The following is a 22591-nucleotide window of genomic DNA, read 5'->3' as shown; positions in this document are numbered from 1 at the left end:
TTCAAGGGTCAATCATCACATTGGATCCTACATAGCTGGGATGTTTGATTAGACAAATTGAATCGAAAATTGATAACTTAAATATATAATTTAAATTGATAGTTTAACCGGTTATCAATTTTTAATAGTTTTATCTATTTTATTTAATTAATATTGAATTGATAATTTAACTATCAATCAAAAAATTAAACCTTCAATCTATTCGACTAGAAATCTCTATGAGTCGGGCTGAAACTCGATTCTAGAAAAATTAAACCTAGGTCCAAGCTTAACCTGCCCAAAAAACTCATATCACTATTCAAAAATAATAATTATTAAAATATATTATTTTATATTAATATTTACATATACCAAGGAGGGAATTAATATGTGAAACTATCATACAACATCACTTAATAGAAAACAGTCATCCAACTCTTCTCAACATCTCCAACATGGCTTCCGAATCTTGAATGCCCTGACTGTCTTGCGACTCTTGGTTTCCCTGCGAAAAGTCGAGATTCGTATAAGTTCGGACCCCAGGACCGTGTCCATTGCAGTCCCTCTCCCTTCCTTGCTGCGCTCGTCTTACTTCCTTTTGATGCTCTGTTAGTTCCACTCTCTTTCGTTTTGAATTTGATGGTGGCTTATTGTTTTGGTTAGATCCGGGAATCATACCCTCCTCTGTTAACTTGACTCGTTTAGAGCTCTTCTGTGTTGGGGTGATCTTGCAACACCATGGGGTGGTGACGGTGTCATGTTCTAGCGTAGAGCATCTTGCCACAAATGATTTGCTTCTATTGTAGAGGCTTATTCTTCCATTTCTTGACAACCTGTGTAGAACATGAAGTAGATTTTGGGGGTATTCCAAGCTGATTTGCTTGCCATATGTGGAGTTCCAAAAGATTATGGTCGGATCAGAAACGGAGGTATTCGGATGATCCAGTGTTTTCTCGAGGAGGGATGCTTGAAGTCTGAGGAAAGAAGAATCGAAAGTTGGCAGTGGCTGACTCCTCTGTAAACAATTGAGGCTCTCAGCCCATAGGATTCCGAGTTTATCTTTGGCATTTTCATCCTTTATCTCTTGATGTGATAACCATTGAAGCAGCGGACCGGATATTATCTGCAGTATAAGTATCAGCCAATATTAAAACAACTAAATGCCAATTCCATGAGATAAAACAGTTCAAGAAATAGAAGTCATGCTGAGGAGGCGAATAGAGCCAGGAAAAGCAAAATTTCCTTCCAATAAAAAGAGATTCGACGTTAAACTAGGACTTCAAACCATCATTTTTCATTCTGAATCATTATGTTGCTCAGATTTGGGCGAGTGTCAAATATGAGTATATGTCTAACAAGAGCATGTTCATTGTTCTAAGCTTTCCATGTATTTCGAGGACCCTTGGAGGATCATATTCTTATCTCCATGTCCAAATATGTGTCAAGCATGAGTGTCAAACACCAATACTCAAAGAAAAATGAAAAGGCAAAGCAGTATAATTGAAGCGTACGTACTTCCCTCATTCATGTGTTCCATCAGAATTTGTTAAAAGAAAATGAAAATAATACCTGCTCAACTTCAGAATTAAAAGGCTTACATCGATTTAAGTAATGTGGTTGTGCATTATGTTGGGTCTTTATAATTTATCAATATATTGAGAGCATAAAAGAAGTTTTCCTCAGCAAGCTAGTGGTCAAATGATAAACATAAAGCAAAAATACAAACCTCAAAAAATGAAAGAATATCTTGCTTCGAGTGAAGGCAACTAATGAAGCATGTCAACGTAGAGAATACCCTGAAAAACCCACTCCCATAAGAGAAATATAAACATGTAAATGATTTATAAAAGAAAAATCTCGATAAGAAGAATAAATAAGCAAGAGGAATGATCTACCTTGAACTCACAAGACCAGAGGCTGGTTCCCTTCCCATGTTTACATACATGAATTTCATGACTCTGCAACATATTAAGCAACGAGGGAAAGCACCCTAGTCAGTAATAGTTTAGGGGGAAAAAATGTGCATCGTCTGCAACATATTAAGCAACGAGGGAAAGCACCCTAGTCAGTAATAGTTTAGGGGGAAAAATGTGCATCGTTGATAATAGAATAAGCAACAAGCACAATTCTGATTTTGTCACAAAAAATTGGATAAACTACTTGGCTAAATTCAAGTGTAGATCATAGTCCGGTTGGATTATTCTAGTGTAGCCATTCCAGATTCGAACTTTTCATCCATAAAAATGATGCACTCTTTAATTTGAAAAGGAAAATCGGGATGGAAAACATGAGACAAAATCTCCCAAAAGAGCTATCTGAAGATCCAGCAAAATTGCTGAGAAATTCAACTACAAAAGAAGTTAGATTGTGAAGTTAGTGCAGGTTAATGAAGGCTTTAGGAACATCAACAGTTTTAAATGTTCTAATTTACCTGGAAGCAAATACGAAAATATTATTAATGCCACTGGATTCATTGCAGACGCCAACACATTCTCTGCCGATTGTATCTGAAGCCAGTTTCTGTTCCAAAATACATACCAAAACCTTTCCAGAGAAAGAAAGGCAAGCAAGCTCCAGATCCTTGTAACCAAGCTCACTATTATACTGAAACATGCTACCGTTTCCACCGAAACATGAATTTAACATTGCACACAGATCATGACTGAAAGTGTTTGTAGCAGAAGACTTCAAGCATGCAACACAAACAGAACCATATAAGGACTTCCAAACCTCAATAGCCTGTTCAAGTTTTCTCTCTGATAAAACAAAAGATTCTTTCGGGGAATTGCTAGCTCTCAACAGGGTTATATCTTTCTTAGCACAAGAGAACAAAATGAATGGATATGATAAGAGATGGCATATGGCCCTATAAAACGAATTGTCAGAATCTGTTTTGAATAGAGAGAGATCCTTCATACCATCAATACAGCCATTCAGACAAGTCACCATCACCATCCATATCTCCATGTACTTAAAACCCATGTGCGCATACAAAAAACCAACAGAAGCAAGAAAACTTTCCAGGGGATCATCAGAAGACAGTACAAACTTATAAAATCTTTGAAACCTCTGTAAAATCAATTCCATCTCAGGTGTATTTAGAGTTAATTGAACCACCAAACCAAGGTAGAGTACAGTTAGATAGACCATAGGTGAAAACATATCCATAAAAGAACATCGATGCGGTATTTTTGAATGTTTAACTGAATCCAGACTGCCAACATAACTGATGTCTAAAGCCACCTTGTAAAGAGGGGATTCCATAATAGACGGTTCTAACTCCTCCATGGTGGCCTCTATTAAATAAAGGAAAGTATTAAATAAGTCACCACCACCATCTGAACTAGCATCTTCGCCTAATTTCTTCATGAAACTTAATATCGTGTTCAAACAGAACATAATGTTATCATAATTATTTGATGGATTTCTAAACTCCATTTGCACACCCTTTAAAACAAATCTAAATATCCTGACAGCTGCATCACACACTGATTTTTTACTTTCAGGGGCAGCTGTTGCTGTTGCCACATGAGTAATAATAATACTAATCATCTTTAAGTAGAAATCCAACTGACTAAGATCCCAAGGCAACCATTTAATAGGATATTGATTCCATGAATACCTGCCAGACCCAGGAATGAAGGTTCTAGCAGAAAGATGAAGGTTTACCTGGTTCTTTGGATCAGAGTTCAAATCTGAACACTTTGTTGATATACAATCTTCAAGCAAATCAAGGCAGAAATTCCATAACCGAATACTTTTACTATCTGGTCCTATCTTAAAAATTGCTTGAAACATAGGATCCAGTACCACGTTAATTACTGACGGAGAGTTGACGAAGATATCAAGTTTATGTAGAAGATAACACCATGTGTTTAGGCAGGACAAGAGAACAGAAACGTCACATTTACTTGAAATGATCCCTATTAGAGGTGCCATAGCGAGCTTTAAGCTTTTTGAAAATCCATTTAACACCAGTTCACTACTTTTTCCTGGTGACGTTTGCAATTGTTGAATTCTGTTCTTCTTGCAAGACAGTATTTGAGGATGAACCAGGGCATCAATAAGACCTTGCCAAGCAACCTGCAAAATTAAGACACAATCCTTGCAATGATGTTCAACATGCCACAAATACTTCCAAAAAGAATTTATTTTAAAGCCATCAGTAAAAAGGCAATAAACACAGTTGCTTGATCCTGAAATACCCCAAATCATGCTTAAGGACACATCGCCCATTAATATTATACAATTCAATCCCCTTCAAACTTTGAACATCTCAAAACTTGAAATTGGCCCAGTCACAAAAGAGCCAGCATATAGGAATTGGGCTGAACAATTATCTGCACATGTATTGTTTAGTTGTTCAACCCTAGAGTTAGACCTTCCTGATCTCTAGAAGAATTCAGTCCAAGATTTCTCATATTAAGCATCCACAAAGAATAAAAGAAGGGCAATCACTCATTCTTAAAACCAGTATTCTTAAGAACAAAGAGTCAAAAGGGGGGGGGGGAATCTGTCTATATCACATGCAATCACAAGTGAACTGTGAACCAACAAATCAAGAGAAGGAACACGTTCTTATTTGAGTTATATGGCTTTCTGAAAAAGATTGTCAAATAGACAGGATAGTTTAAATATGTCATAAGTCACGTAGCTGAATAGTGTTTCTTGTCCTGCTTCTGTACTCCCCAGTTTACTGATAAAATATTATTAGCATTTCAAAGAAAACATTTTAAAGTAAACTTTTATCAGTAATACCAGAGACGCAATCTGGACTTGTGGGTTGTGATCTGAAAATGTTTGCTCAAGAACTTTCAACATATCGTTCACCAGATGTCTATTCTTCAAGGCACCAGATCCTAGGAAGCAGATGAACCACCCCCACGCCTGGACAGTTTGAACCTTCATACCCTTGTCTAACCAGTCCTTCATCCCTGTCAGCAATTTTTCCCTCATGTCTTCAATAATAGCCTGCTTGAGAAAGATGAAGCACAGTGATCTAACATAATAGAATAATAATCATGCAATGTTGCAAAACACCTTGAAATAAGTTTTATGATATTATATCTTGAAACTGCAGGAAAGTGAACTGATGATATTTGACCTAAACATGTTGTCAGTTTTTTTAAATTAAACGAATTTGAAGCATAACATAAATGTTTTTGTAAATATGGAATGAATTAAAATTTGTGTTTACTCTTGTAAAATGCAGTTCAAGTGCAAACTAAAAGGCAGTTTTTATCATAAAAGCACACTCCACATATTCACTTCAAAAAATAGTTAATGGACCATAGTAAAGAATACAATGAAAAAAATTGGTCTAAAGTGCAAAAGCACAAAAATATTAACCTCTGTCAATAAAGCATAAGGGGGAAAAATACCAAGATATGGGTAAAAACTTTCATGTCACTATGTAAAGCTTGTCATATGCACTCTTTGAATAAATAGGGCAACATTAGAAAAAAAATGTACAGTAAAAATGACAAGAGCAGTAGAACACAATACCAGTTAGATGTACCTTGGAAAGACTTATTGAAGGAGGAAGTATTGTAGACCTAATTTTCAAAAGACACCTCTCAGACATATCCCGCTCTCTCTTATCAATGCTGAGAAGTCTTCTATATATAGGAGGAACCCATAAGTGTGATGATTCCCGCATCATTTCACTCATTTGGGCCGCTAACTTTGCCACAGCCTAATGCAGGTAACATTGATGAGTTAGTACATATGACAAACTCACTTAAAGTAGACCAAAAATTAGCCATCATGCTTTCAAGTTTGAACTAAAGTATCATGAATGCCATGCTGTTTCCCACAACAGATATCATCGATCATTCTGATACATTCTATGAAGGACAATTTACCTGCAAATCCAGGATGTTACCAAAATAATAAATAAGTACATGAGTCTCTTGACTAACTCTGCTAATAAATCAATGTAATACGAAAAACCTGCCTTGATGAATCATCAAACCACCAAAGAAATAACAATACCTGCATGGCCTCGAACGTTGTTGACAATGAACCAATAGGATTGTCAAGGGCATGAACAACCGCCTGCAACAATGTATCAAAGCAGGCAGCTAAAAGTGTCGCATCGAATTGTTGCATCGATATACACCACACGCCTAAGTTGCAAACTGACTGAAATTAAGAGATAAACAACTAAAAAGTTACTTAAAAAAAAGTGACAAAAGAGTTTAATAAAACAAAAAATTTGGAACCCTACCAAATACAATACCATTGTTCTAATGATAAATCATTTACCTTCATTTTTGTAAACGTGATGAGTTTAGCCAATGACTCTAAAACTCGTTTACCATCTTCAGCTATAACAGTAACAACATCAAAAACAAAAGGAACCAAATAAATCAACAATAAACTAAAACTTCAAAAATATTTAAAAATAAAAATAATTACCAGGAATTGTAGCAACGAGAGAAGGGTGATAGATCATAAATCCCAAGCACTTCAAAGCTTGAGCAGCTCTGCAATCAATATAAAAAATAGTATAAAATTATTCTTTTTTTAAGTTCAATTTGGGGAGGGGGGAGGACTGGGATTAAGTTTTACATTTCTTCATCTTCATTATGGATATCGGAGACGATTGAATTAATAAGACATCGAGAACTTTGAATTAGGGCTTGGATTGAAGGAGGACTGTCACTGGACTGTTCTTGGAAGTGTAAAAGAGTTGAATAACCTAACGATTGGTCTGTTTTTGAATTAGATGATATAAAAATTTTGATTTCTTCAATCTGACTGCTGATGATACTCGACATTGTCAAAACGATTGTCGATTGTGAAATCGAAGGAGGTGAGAAAAGTAAAAATAAACCCTAAAAGGTTACTATTTGGGGATTTTTACACTCACTTCAATTTTCGCGCCAAATGGTGGTACTGTGTTGGCGCGACAGGCAATGGACTTCTTGGGATGCGAATTTCAATTGGTCTAATTTTGAATTTTATCCTTTTACTATACCAATATTAAAAATTTAGTCTCAATATTTAACTTGTCATAATTAGATCCTTATATTTTACAAAACTGATAAATCAGTCCAATTGTTAGTAAATGCATGGACTAAACTATTGATTTTTGCTAATTTGATGTATATAAATTGTTGAATTACTTATTTTTCCACTTCTTAGTAAATAAACTGTTGATTTGTTTATTTCAAGTCATTAATTTTATAGCAAGGTTTAATAATGTTACCTAATTAAATTAACTTCACGATTTTTATAAAAATATGAGGATCAAATTCTAACAAATTAAAATGAATAGACTGATTTCTTGATTTTCTTAAAGTATAGAGATGAAATCTAGAATTAAACCATTTGAATTATAAGTTGTAGACAGCAAATTCATCAGACTTTTCTAATTTATTTATTTATAATTGGTATGTTAGAATCAAATATGTTTAAGATCCGAATTATTTGCCCAAGTGCATAGGCTTACGGGATATTTTGAAAAAAATATTATATATGTTTAGAAGCTGTGTCAAGTTTAGACTTGAATATTTAAAATAAAACACTACTTGAACCATTTTTTTAATTTATATTGAATTTTTTATATATATTACTTATTTATATCTTAAGAAAAGTAAAATATATAATTTTGCAATATAAATATTAAAAATCATGTTAAGTTATTTATTTTAAAATTTTTAATAAAATAACATTATATATGTATAAAATTACCAAATATAAAAATATCATTTAAAAAACATGAAATAGACAAAGCTAAATAGGATTCGACCGAACTTGTTCGTAGATATAAGTAAATTTTAAGGTCCATATTTCGATGTGGGCCGAGCTTGGGAAAATATGAATAGTGTTGATGTTATACAAAGACTCTAACTTACATTAAATTAGTCTATTGACATTCATATGTCAATGAGGCCAATGAAAAGTAATTCTTTCATGCACAAATTTAAACTATCACGTTGCTCCTAAACATGAGTATAAATTTTTCACAAAAAAAATGATGGTATTCCTAAATAAGAGCTTAAATTGTTCATCAAAAAATGTTGATCCTTATAAGCACAAGCTTAAACTATTTATTTGAAACATGATGCTTCTAAGTATGAGCTTAAATTGCTATGCTTCTTCTCACCAAAAAAAAAAATGCTATGCTTCTAAGCATGAACTTAAACGGTTCATCGAAGAAATAATACTTCTAAACAAGAGATTAAACTACACAGCAATAGGGATTTTGAACTACTTTATGACTTAATCCTTCAAAATATAAGAGTACGTAGGTAACATGATTTCATCGCCAAGTTTAGTCCAAATGAAGAAAGAAAATTCTTAATGGCAACATTTGAAGCTTCTAAATTTGGTCAAAACAGTTTCAAAGATGAATTTCGGCATTAGAAGCAAATCAAAATTCAAGATTTGATAAAAAAAATTTACACTCAACAAAAGTCGTTTACACAATTAAGTCTTGAAGGGGCATTTGTAGAAGGAAAAAAATTGGACCAATCAGAATTTATGATGTAACATTATGTTTATTTATAATTGAATAAAATTAAATTAGATGGAAATACAATAAATTAAATTATTTTAGAACTCCGTTATATAGAAACCATATTCATTAATGATTATTTTATCTCTAAACAAAATAGTTTAGTCCTTGTAGATCACTAAAATAAAAAGGTTACATTGTACCATCTCCCGTTCACTTGATTATCTATTACTATAAAACGAGATCACTTCCAAATCATTTAACACAATTTCAAAAGCTCACAACATCACAAGTTTAAGGATCGAAACATGAAGAGAAGATTTTGAAAACTATAAGCTCTTTTCAATTCATTGATAATCTTTGAAAAAATTGGAGAACATGAAAAAATACAAAATAATGTTAGATCAGACTTGAATAAATTTGCTCAAATCAGTTTTGAAGAAAAATTACTCTCCAATCTTATTAAATTGAAAAAAAAAGAAAGAAAGAGGCTAAATCCTTTTTAAGATCAAGTTTGGAAGGCTAAGTAAAATCATCCATTTGATATTAAGTCTTAAGAGACATTTGGATCAAGCCCTGTCTCAAGCCAAATGCGTCAATACAATTGAGATAAAGTTTACTATTCAAAATCAAGTATCGGAAGACCCTTGGATCCAAAGTGTCTCCAACCATGATTTCAATATCAATTAAGTTTCCATAACTTTAAAATAGACTTTATTGATTCAAGAGCAATTCTCAAAAATCATTAAATCCAAATTATGTGTTTCAAAATTTTTTATATTTAACTCGAAATTATGTGTGTAAAAATAAAATTTTTAAAACATCGAACTTGATATTTATGTCAACTAAATACTTAATGATTTTTGGTATTATAACATATTTAAATTATTTTTACATTATATTTGTATTTTGTAACTTATGATCTTATTATTTCTAAAAGATAAAAAGTTAAATGTAAAAAATATATATTAAAAAAAGAATGAGGATAGAGAAAAGGACAAGAAATTCGGAAAAGGGGGAAAGACAAAGTTGTGGGTTAAATCAAATGGACAAAGGAACTTCAATCGTGTCGGGCATGTTTTCTTGATTTATGTGTTAAGAACAATTACATAGCGTCAGTGTTATACTGACAACTCAGTACATACTTTTTTCATGCAATTGTCCCCATCCTCTTACACGTGTGAACCAACTTTGCCTTTTCTTCTTCCTCCTCTTCGTTGGACGTTGGCCCGCCTATCTTTGCCATGGTATAACTTATAAAGGTGATCAAATTTTTCATTAAAAAAAGAACATCAAAGGTTAAATTATGATCATATAAAATAGGAGAATGAATTTCAAATTATATATAATATAAAAGAAGGTGGGAGAGCAGAATTTCAAGTTATATGTTAATTCTTTAAATTTTAAAATAAATTTTAATTATATTTAAAGTGATTTTTTTAAATATAATTTTTATAAAAATAATAATATTTTAAATAATAAACAAATTTCAACCTCATGTATTAAATATAATTAAAATTAAAATTAAAATCTATAACATAAAAAAACAATATAATAACATGCAACAATAAGGTATAACAACATATTTTTAAAAACAAATTCTTATAAAAACATCTTTTAAATATAAAATTGTTTTTAATAGTATTTAAATTTTAATATTTTTCTTGCAAAATTTATGCATGTAATATGTTTAAAATATTTCAAATATTTTATATTCTAAATAATTTATGTAAATAGTAAGCTAGTGCTTTAAAAAAACTAATATTTATATATTTGAAATTTGAACTTAATAAATATTATCTTTTAAAATTATTATTAAAAGGGATAAAGCTTAAAACTATACATGAATTTTGAGCCAATATGTAATGTTATACATGAAATTTGATTTTATGTAATTTTATACATGAAACATTGATTTAATTCGATTTTCACAAATAGCTAACCCGTCATCACATCTCAGATATTGCATACTTGAACAGTTATACTTATCCAATATAAAATAACAAAATAATGTCTTTATTTCTTTAAATATGTGCAATTGAGTTAAAATTAAAGTTTTATGTATACATTTGCATTGTAATTAAAGTTTCATATATATAATTGCACCAAGTCAAGTTCATGTATTAAGTTACACATTAAATCAAAGTTCATATATGATTTAGATATTTATCCCTTAGAAAAATTAACTAAGGTGTTGTTTAGCAAGTGATAAGTAGCTCTTATCTCCTTATTATTTTTAATATTTTTAATGAAAATCTTGCAAATAATTTTTATTTTTAACTATCAAATGCATTTAAAATTTTAAATTACTGAAAATATTAATTTTCAAATACTATAATTTCCTTTAATGGTTAATCAAACAGACCCTAAATTGAAAATATTTCAAAAATTAACCAAGTTTCATATTGCTAAACCCCAAAAAAGTGGGACTAATATGGGGCTCACCAATAATTTAACCATTTTCTACAACTGGAAGAAAATGAAAAACAAAGTCCTTAAAAATGTATGAACCTTAATTTATCACTTTCACATCAATCATGCAAAATAGTGACAAATATTTGATGTACTAATACATGCCAAATGATGAGGCTATATAAAATCAAATTCCAATAGCTTTGAAATAAAGCTACCACTTTATATTATCTTTTGTATGGTTCCAAATGATTAATTCGATTTTGGGTATTAACTAAACGGAATAAATATTTTAATATTTAATTGTTAATCAAATTATTATTAGATATTTTATATGTTTTTTTTTTTGGTCCACCATTATATTCAATCTGGATTCAAAATTTAGAGGTCTATTGGGCTTATATATTTAATGTAGTTAAAATATAGTCTAAGTTTTCGTATTTTGTATGCATTTGAAATTTTGTCTATTTACTTTTATTTTAATGAAACTAATCCTTCTACTTTTTAGAATTAAAATGAAAGTTTAATTGTTGACACAATTTAAATTGTTTTGTTAAATTAAAATTCATTAAAATACCATTCTTTTTCATTACATAGTTACTACGCAAGTATTTTTTAATTTCAAAATATTACACCAATAAATTTAACAGAAGGATTTTAACGATGTTAACAATCTGAAAATTTTGGAATCTAAAAAGTAGAATGGCTAAATTCCTGGAAATAAAAGTCAATGGACTAAATTCCAAATGTACAAATAGTACAAGGATTGGAGCATATTTTAACCATTTAATATTTAGAGGTAAATATCTAAATTGTACATGAACTTTGATCTAATGTGTAATATCATATATGAACTTTAATTTTGTGTGATTTTATATACGAAACACTGATTTAATTCAATTTTCACAATTTATTAATAACATTATCAAATTAGCACAATTTTATGTTGATATATTGCATACACTACGATTATATTAATCCGATATGAAAATAATTTATGTATCCATTTTTTTTAATGTGTACAATTGAATCAAAATTAAAGTTTCATGTATACATACATATGAACCATAATTTAAGTTTGGGATAATATCTAATTTGGCCCTTGGATTTGTCCATTTGTACCTAGTTGGTCCTTCGTCCTTGAATTTGTATTCCGTCAACCAAATTGGTACCTTTGCCCTAACGCCATTAGTTTGTGTTGACATGGCACTGTTAGCCAATCTTTTGGTACCACATGATATCTTGAGAGGTTGTCACATGGCAAACACAAATTAAATAAATTGAAAATTATATTTACATTTTTCATGTGGCGTTCTAAGAGGCTGTCACATTGCATCATCAGATTGGCTAGCAGTGTTTCATTAGCACAAACTAACAGTGTATCATCATGGAATACAAATTCAGGGACCAATTAGGTCCAAAGAAAAAGTTTAGGGACCAACTATGTACAAATAGAGAATTTGAGGGGCCAAATCATATATTATTCCTTTAAATTTCATGTGTATAGTTACACCAAATCAAAATTCATATACCAAATCACAAATTGAAGCATAATTCATATATAAATTTAATTTTTATTCCTAACATTTATTATTAATTACTTCGACATTTTAAAAATCATTTAACAAACCTTGATTGATCTAACTTCAATAATCAATCCAACTAATTGAATAATTCCATTTTAACCAAACTTTGCATAACCCAATATTTTCAAAATGCATGAAATCGTATTGCCGACATTACTGTGGAGAGATTTTGGGTGGTGTCAATTCCTTGATTTTATGTATACAACATTTAGTAAAAAAGTGTTTTGGACTCAATTATCATCTTTTATGGATAAGGATTTCTGTGATGGTTTGCAAGAAAAATATAAAAATTTCAGTTTTCTCGATTGAGATTTAATTCGATTGGTATAAATATTGTTGTTAATGTAGGAAACTACATTATTCTCTTATTTATGGATTGAAGATGATGAGCTATAAACAGTTCCAAATATTATATAAAAAATAGTAAATATAATCAAAACTTATAATGAAATTATTAAAATAATAATAATTTACAGTTAATTACTATCTTATATACTATTTTATAATGAAATTATCGATTGGTATAAATATTATTGTCAATGTAGTTATGAGTTCGAGTGTGTTGAAGCACATTATCCTCTTAATTATGAGTATATATAGAATAACTACGAATAATTATAAATATTGTATAAAAACATATATGATCAAAATTTGTAATAAAATTTATAGTTAATTACTTTCATATATATTATTTTTGCCACAACTTTTAAGGGCCATCTTTTTCATTCTTTTATAGTAGCCAATCCCACTTAGTCACCGAAAGCTGCATATCATCTCTTCCACAACATTAATTTATAAGGGTGCCAAACAAGCAATTTAAAAAGCAAGTGATTATATTGGTCAAATATCAAATCACAAATAAAAAATTGAAATGTTTAATTGAAAAAAAGATGGGGCCTAAATTTGTTTACTTGGAGTTTGCCAGCTAATTCAAACATGTACCCACGTCAACTCACCGATGTGTAATGTGAGTTGAGAAATGTTAATCTATATCACCTCCCTTCTCTTTCTATAAATCTAACATTTAGGGTTACTTTAAATTTTTAATGCCATACGTTGAGTTTTTTTTTATGTTACAGTATCGTTATAATATTTAATTTTATTATTATTGTTGTTTTTATACTAACCGTAATTAAACGTATTGTCTATTTAAAGGGGCCCTTTAGTCATCACATTTAGCAATTCTTTTTCAATTTAATTCTTGCAACTTTTTTTATCCAAAATTTGATAAATTTTCTTTGTTTTTGTCCATGTAATAATGTGATACTATGATATTGCGTACGTTATAACTTAAAAAGTTATATTTTTACATAAAATATTAGATATTGATGTGGTATAATCTCAAAGTGTCATGTCATTATATGGATCAAAAATAGGAAAACTTGCCAGATTCAGGGACTAACATGGACAAAAAAAATTTAGGAACCAAGTTGGGAAATTTTGACAAGTTCAAGGAAATGTTGTCTTATCTCTCCCTTTTTTAATCAATATAACATAATGGTGAAATTGCAGTTTTGATCCTTACTATGATCACATTTGGTATTTAATCTTTATAACATAGCGATGAAATTGCATTATTTAGTCCAAACAGTTAACATTGTTAACTATTTCGACAAAATGATGACATGAATTTCTTTTAAAAATTACTTTCTAACACTAAATTTTTTTTTGGGCATGATAAATTGGAATAGGAAATTTTAAGAAAAAAACTGAATCACAATATTTTAATTGGAATAATTAAGGGTGTTTACTATCTCGACTAACTAGTGATATTATGTACATTAACCAATTTATGTTAATTTAAAGTGTAGAGAGACCATAACTATATTTTGACTTGGAATAATGTATACCTAGCACAACCATCTGTCATTTGATTTATTAAAAAGTTTGATATTTTCTTTAAAAAAATTGTTTTTAATTTAATTTAATTTGTACAAATGATTATCTGTTTACTCGAAGTGTAGAGGGGATAACTAGTTTCTCTTACTAGAAGTCTACATAGATTAAAATTAGGTCTGTCAATTGGACGAGTCAAATTGATTTAGAACGAACTAACATAGGTTGGATAAATTTGGATTTAAAAGTTATTCAATTAATTTAGGTTTGGATCATTCAAGTTTATCAGGTTTATGAGTTGGGTTATCTCTGTTTAACTCATTTTGAGTACGAGTATATAAGTCATTTAGGGTTTTGATTATTTTGAATTTAGATCATCCCGAGTTTAAATTTAAATAATTTATTGTTCGGTTCATTTTTTGGATTTAGTTTATTAACTTTTATGATTGTGTCAAATTCAAGTTTTCAAGTTTCGAATCAAAATCCATTTCAACCATGGTTGCCATTTTCTTGTTACTAAACTTTAAAAATATTTGCAAGCATTGATATTTACACTCAAATCCCTAAACATGACAACACGAATATGTTTGATTAGTGTTTGTACAAATTCATTTATATTGTATAAAATTATATTTTTATGAAATATATTTATTTAATTTACTAAAATTATTTAAAAATTATAACAATTTTAATAAAATCTATCATTACAAATATAGTGAATTAAATAATTAACTCAAAAAGTAATTTATCTCATACTAACCACCCTTGCAAAGGGATTAAATCTTTGTCGATATTATTTAAATTGTTTTTGATTTTCCAATTAAATCCATCAATTATTTATCATTTTTTAAAGAGATTACAATTACAATTAATAAATTTGAATAATTATAACAAAGTATGATTAGATTAATAATTAAATATATCTAAACTTATATTAAAAGTAATTTGAACAAAATCCACACATGACAATATTTAAACTATAATAAATTTAGACCAAAAATCTACACAAGGGTGGCACTTGGAAATGATCATGGGACGGGCCATCCATTTAGATATAAAGGCTCGCTCGAAAAGTAGGAGGATTTGGGCAAAATATAGGCCCAGAAAATAGATTTGGACAAAAAAAAGACCCGTTTTCTAAACGAGTCTGGCCTCGGGTAGGCTTTTTTTTTTGGCCTGGGCCCACCCTAATCAACCTAAACTGTTGTTTGTTGCTTTTTGCAGTTGTTTTGCTATTTTATTGTTATTGTTTAGATATTTTATAACTCTTGTTTTATTGTTAATTTTGCTATTACTTAGATGTATTTACTTGCTAAGTTGCAACTATCTTAGTGTTATTTAAGAATAAAAATTTATTTTTAATGTGTTTTCAATTTGTTGAGTAACATTTATTTTAATATTTTTATTTTATTTAATGTATTATATTTTTAAATTTGTTTTTATATAAAAATAATATAGAAATTTTAATACAGACGGGCCAAGTCGAGCTCAGGTTTAGCAATTTTAATCTGGTTTAGGCTTGAATAGATTTTAGGCCCATTTTTGGATTCGTCAAACCTGGACTCAGAAAATAGGCCTAAAATTTTGCATTGGCCAAGCCCTTTATCAAGCCCAGTGACATTAAGAGTGTGTTTGAATGAATAATTTTAAAAATTTTAAGATTTTTAAAACACTAGTATTCATCAATTCAAAATTATAAGATTTGTAATTGCTTTGTTTGGATACATAATTAATTTAGGTTAGGTTATTGAAATTTTACAAATTAAAAATAATTATATTAAATATAAACAATATAAAATATTCAATATGAATAATATGGATATCATTATATTTGTAAAAGTTTATAAATAATTATAATAAAGAAAATATATTTATAATTAAATAAAAATGATTTTTGAAGTTTAAACTTTTTATCTTATAGTGAAACTATGTGTATTGAATCAAATAAAATTACGAGGAATTTTAAAAGGACTCCTAGTTAGGTGGAATTTGGAAAAAAATATTGAGTTATTAAAATCCTCTCTTAAAATTCTCTAATTTTTTTGCCCCAATACACCCTAAGAGGGTTGGGAATGGCTTTGGATCATTTATATTTAATGATATTGCCTTTTAGACCTTTAATTTTACAATGTTATAATTAATAAAGGGTTAAAATATATCATAAGTCCCTCTATGCTTCACAAATTTGAAATCTAGCCTTTGTACTTTTATTTCTAAGAATTTAACATTTTTACTTTTTAGATTTCAAAATTCAAGTTTAGTTGTTAACAATGTTATTTTTTGTTAAATTTATCGATATGACGTGTAGAAGTTTAAAAAAAAAATCACATGGTAGCCACATAAATAAACCTGAATTTAACAAAATAATTTTAACAATATTAATAATTTGACCTGAATTTTGAAATTTACAAAGCAATAGATAGCATAAATACTTCTAAATATTTTAACCTTAATAAAATGGTAAAATTTCTATTTTAACCCCCCAAAAAGTTCAGAACTCAATTTCGATCCCACTATAAAATCTCTAAACTTCACCCATACATTACAAAAGAAGAAACTTGAAAAAGCTGAAATTCCAAAGTTTCGAAAGTTGAATCTTGCCATTAAACATAAGCCTCGAAAACCACAATTGTCTAAAGATTGAATGTTCCAGGAAGTTGGCAAATGGTTACAAATAGAAAATGTCGGGGACCCGACAAAGTGAGCTCTCCCCCCAGGAAAAACGGGCTCTATTGTCATTTACCACCACCACCACCACCACCAACGTTTTGCAAAAATTGCTACGGTGGTCGGTGGGGTCGGTCTCACATGCCTCCATGTGATCCTTCTTTTTTTCCCTCTTTGTTCATCAACCTCAATTATTTCTCATTTCGCCCTTAATTTCATTTTTAATTTCACATTTGATTCTTGCTTTATCTTTCTTTCAATCCCCCAACTATGCATGTTTCATTATTATGTGTATCTCACGCTCCCTTTTTTTTGGAATTAATCATAAAAACGGTGAAATTACTTGATAGGTCTCTTGTATTATTGAACTCATCTATTTAGTCCTTGTATTATATTTTTGAGAGTTTACTAAGTACAAACACGATATAACCACAAGTACATGTCCAAGCAACTAAAGTTGAATCAAAACTAATATAGAACACAAATGGACGGATAATTAAGGATAAAAATTCACACATGACAACTATGTATAATGGGACTTAAACTTGGATACTCAATGACTTTAAGCTTCGTATTTCGCCAACAACGATAAGTCCTAAATGACATGAATTTGAAAGAATTAAATAGTAAATGTCAAATTTTAAAACAATATATGTTAAATTTATTTGTAATTTTGTAAATTTTAGGGCTAAATTTATTAATTTTTTTAGAATTTTAACTAAAATGATAAGCTTTATAGACATTGAGAGTTAAATTTATTATTAATTAGACCAATAAAAAAGTCCACGTCAGCTTACCATCACGCAACTAACAACAACTAAAGGGAGAATTAACTAAAATATATAATTTCAAAAAGTTTAGTGACTAAATTAAAAAGAAAAATAGTTGAATGATTGAAATAGAACAAAGTTAATAGTTTGGTGACCATTTTTACACTTTACCCTTTGTAATAAATCCCGATGACTTTGTCACCGGATTCGGAATTCGAAATAGAAACCTTAGCAGCCGTCAAAGCGCGTGGGCGATTAATTAGTCCCAAATGTGTGGACAGATCTAAAGTGGGCCCACGTGTTTGTCCCCACTAGGGTAACATCCACCGTTAGATCCGGCAATATGCATCCCAGCCGCTCATTAATTTAACAAAAAATATAAAAAGAATAATGTTAAGATAATTCTCCACGTTATGGTAAAGCGTAATCAAACAAATCGTTTTCAGCTTTATAATTTTACAAAGGTTTACAAATTATTTTCAGTGGCGGAGTTAATTTTTTTTAAGAGTTAGGGTTAAAATTGTATATTTGTACGATAATAAAAATATAATTTAATTATTTTAATAGTTTATATTTTTATAATTTTAAAATATTAAATTAAAATTTTATCATTTTAAGAGGTTAAAATATAATTTTACTATTATTAAATTAAAATTTTATAAATTATTAAGGGTTTAAATAAAAAATTTCATTTTAAGAGTAGTCGGCACTATATTCATTAATGTTTTTTTATTATTAAAATTTTAAAAATATTACTATTTGGTATATTGATGATAAAATGTGTTTTTATTTGGTAAGAAATTATGATGTGTTTAGTTTCTTTATATTTTATTTTTAAAAGGTATAATGATTTTTTAACTTTTCAACTTTATATAAAATGTCATTTTAGTATTTTATTTAATTTTTCGCTTTTTACTAATTAAATTTTTTTCAATCACCCTAAAATGAATAAAAAACTACCGTTTGTTAACTTTATTGACATACCAAATAAATCATTATACTTTTTAAAATTCTATACTATAAAAAACACATATCAACCCAATTGATAAAATTAAAAAAATCTTAAACTATACGTGAAAAAAAACCTAGTCACAAAATTTAGAATTTAAAAAAGGTCAAAATTTGATTTTAGTCCTTAAGCTATGGATTTAGTTTCTATAATCAATTTTTGGCTATGTGCACTGCAATTTTTGAAATTCCAGCCATGAACAAAACGATAGTAGTTAATCAAATTCTACTTTTAATTATGTACTATGTGTAAAGTGCGGGTTTAGCCTTTGTACTCTAAGTTGATCATTTTTCACCCTATACTTTTCAAATTTTGAAAATTCAATTTTGACTCGAACAATAGTTGTTAAATAAATGACATGACATTCTTTGTGAGTATTATGTAAAAATAGTAAGTTGACATGTTATTACACGTTTGATAATAAATTTGCCGCTATAAAATTTTGAAAATAGAAAAAATTTAATTTAAAAAAAATTAATGACTACCATTTAGTGAAGATTAAAATTTCAAAAATTAAAAAAACTCCATGTTCTCACATTGATGTCTGAATTTTTTTGTCCAAGTTAATCCTTAAACTTAGAAACCATTCTCATATTGGGATCTGAAGTTGATAATTATTCCCATATTATGACATAAATTTTAGGATTTTCAAAGAAATATTAGGGACTAACTTAGACAAAAAAATCAAATTTTAATATGAGAAAAATTGCCAAATTTAAAAAAGACAAAAAAATTATTCAAATCCCGAAGATAATTGGCAAATTTATGCCCTAATAATAGATTTAACCCTATAAATAATTATCCAAAAAAAACTAGGGTTGAGTAAAATATTAAGAGCACCCCCCTTCTCTCCCGTTCTCTCCCAATATTCTTTCTCGGGATTGGTGGCCAAAGCGAAACTGACTCGTTTCCCCTATAAATAAACCCTTCTTTCCTTCATTCCCTACACGACCCTATGAAATGAAAACTCACCCTTTTTCCCATTTCTTGCTCTCTCTTTTTTCCTTTTGGATTTTGCAGCCATGGCTGCCTATGAAGCTTTAGGGTTTTCCCTTTCTTTTCTTTTTTTGCAGAAAAAAGTTGGTAGCGATAAGAGGAAAAAGAAAAGAAAGAACAAAAAACATGGCTCTCTTCGTATTCTTCCACAGCTTTCTTGAACTGCAATTTCATGTAATCAGATCATTCATTCATTCGTTGTCGTTGATGGTGCTGCATACATACGAGTACGTTGTTGCGGTTCAATAAAGCTGTGGGAAGATACAAACAGGGTCAAAGTCAAAGTAAAAAAGTCAGTGATTTGAAAAATTCAATGTTAATTTCTTCTTTACATGATCTGAATATGTTTTTCTCTGTGTTCTTTTATATACAATTAAAGCTTACGTTACAATTTAGAGCATGTTAATTCTAAGACTCGAACTTGGTCTCTAGATTCTTGTCTTCGCTGTGTTTGGTTTTGGATCTTAATTGTGTTCTGTCTTAATTTTGGTTTTGGACCAATCTGATCTTACATTGAGTACCATTCATTTATAAGTTTTACAATCATATATAAATGCCATTTAAATTATTCTGTTTTGAATGCTTGGAAAAAAAAATTATTTTAACCATATTATAGAGTTTGCTAGGACTCAAATAATGAGCCATTAAAGTTCTTGTTATATTGAATGTTACCTTAAGGACCACTTGCATTAGCCTTTGGCCTAGCTTTTCTGATTTGAAAAATCCCCACCCAATTCATCAAAGTTTACCTTAAATCCATTAATATTTTTAGGGTTTGTAACTGTTATTCATCATCTTTTAAAATTTCGAATTTAAGTTCTCGAATTCAATGTCATCAATCTACTCGTGCCTTACCATTTCATCCAATACTGATTACTATAAAACCCCACTTTGATTTTGCTTACATTAGGGTTTTTTTCTTCTTCATATATATATATGACAAAGGACAACTCAGCTGTAAGAAAAAGGGGTTCTAGAGTATCTTTAAAACATGCTGTCTTGTCGTGAGGGTATATTTGCAAAAATAAAAAATAAAAAACCAGATCTGAATGTTGGTGCCTTCCTTTTAAGTGGATCTAGCTGCTACCATAGACAAATTAGTGTTTTTTTTTTATAAAAAAAAAAACTCTAAATGAAGGGATAATGTTTTGTACTAATTTTGACAGCCATTAAACAATGAGAAGAAAGTACAATGATCTGAATTATATATATATGTATTAAATTAGCTGTATTCTGATATATATTCACGAGAAAATGTTAATGATCCAGTTAAAAAGGCTAAGTGTTTTGTTCGTTTGTTGACGTTGTTGTACAGATCATCCGATCTAACTACTTTAATTATGTGATCCATCCATGTCTTAATTGCCCCCCAACTATTCCTGGCTCACATGTATGTATCTGTCTATAATTATATTAATAACAGTATTTATATACATGTCGATTGAGTGCATCAATGTTATTGATCAAATTTTAGAGATTGCAACTTCGAAAGAATCTTATTCTAATAAGTTTCTTTTTTTTTTTGGTGTTTTCTATGTTTATTTGACTGTCCATGTTTAGGTTCATGTTTGTCTTTTAATACTATCATCTTCAAGATTCTACTAAGTTGATTAGATAATTATTGGGTTTAAAATTACATTAAGAATCTCAAATTTAATATATATATATATATATGAGCGGTGATATTTAACTACAATTTAATCTCAAAATTAAATCTTTTAAGTGCATATATATATTGTTAGTAAAATTAAGGCATAATGACTTATTTGACTTTTAATTTTACAAAAAATTATTTTAGCCATCAATTTAAATTCACTTTTTTAGTCCTTAGACTTGTGTTTTTTATTTATCAAATTACCCCAAAATAGATGAAAATTTTAATATTTTTAATTTTGTTGATGTGACATATATATGGATTACCATATGGATGACACATCATCATATAAAATTTTAAAATTCAAAAATTATATAATTTGATTAAATGCTAGCATGTCATCCACGTATATGCTATGTCGGAAAAATTAACAAATATTAACTTTTCTTTTATTTTGAAGTGATTTGATAAAAATACAAATTCAAAACTTAAAAGACGTGAAAAATTAAGTAAAAACTTTTTTTATAACATTGGATGACTAAAAGGTTATTATGATAAATTAAAAGAATGACACATGTTCTATTTAGGTGTAATAAAGAAATAGACATGTAACAACACTTAAATTTTGCTTTTGAAATTATAGGTATATATATCAAATATTAACACATATTTAAGTATAAAAGTAACCATGTTAAAAAATTTACAAATAAATTTATCTTATCCCTTAATAAAATAAATGGAAAATTTTCATTCAAGATTTTCATATAATTCTTTTAAGATCTACCTATTTATTCTTGATAATAATAATAATGTAATAATAATAATAATAATAAATAAATAAATAACTACAAGCATATATATCATTGGAGAACCTAGCTAGAACTTGAGAATATTGCATTAATAAGGTTAAAAGGGAATAGGAAATGATTTAAGATATGATGATTATAATTATAATAATTATTGATTGTTATTATTAGCTATTTCTAAAAAGCTGTGATTGCCTTGTGTTTTGTGAATGTCTGGTTGAATAATCTTGGTCTTAAAAGACACTGCAACCATTTGTCTTATTGTCTGTATTATTTGCCTGTAATATGGTAATAATTATAATATTAATCTCAAATTTCATTTTCCATCACTTTCTCTTTAAAGGAACTTACACAAGTTGAGAATGCTAATTTGAACTAAAATAAATCTTATATGTGATTTTTCCCTTTGCATGTGCATGTGTCTCACTACCTAATCACACAGATATGCAAAGAACTGATACACTTAATTTCT

The 22591-nt window shown here is 29.0% G+C and overlaps 1 protein-coding gene across 1 annotated transcript; it reads right to left on the bottom strand.

The window, feature by feature from the left end:
- Positions 1–295: 295 nt before the first annotated feature.
- Positions 296–6872, bottom strand: LOC108461660 (uncharacterized). Its single transcript, XM_053024620.1, has 10 exons — positions 6553–6872; positions 6400–6467; positions 6247–6308; positions 5974–6123; positions 5498–5674; positions 4738–4950; positions 2518–4062; positions 1875–1969; positions 1706–1775; positions 296–1102 (listed from the first exon to the last, which is right to left on the bottom strand). Exons 1-10 carry the CDS (start codon positions 6759–6761, stop codon positions 407–409), a joined length of 3285 nt encoding a protein of 1094 aa, XP_052880580.1. The 5' UTR covers positions 6762–6872; the 3' UTR covers positions 296–406.
- Between the last annotated feature and the right edge of the window lie 15719 nt (positions 6873–22591).

The sequence above is a fragment of the Gossypium arboreum genome, chromosome 13 (assembly GCF_025698485.1).
Source record: "Gossypium arboreum isolate Shixiya-1 chromosome 13, ASM2569848v2, whole genome shotgun sequence".
NCBI classification, from domain to species: domain Eukaryota; kingdom Viridiplantae; phylum Streptophyta; class Magnoliopsida; order Malvales; family Malvaceae; genus Gossypium; species Gossypium arboreum.
This window is presented reverse-complemented; position numbering and strand designations above follow the sequence as displayed.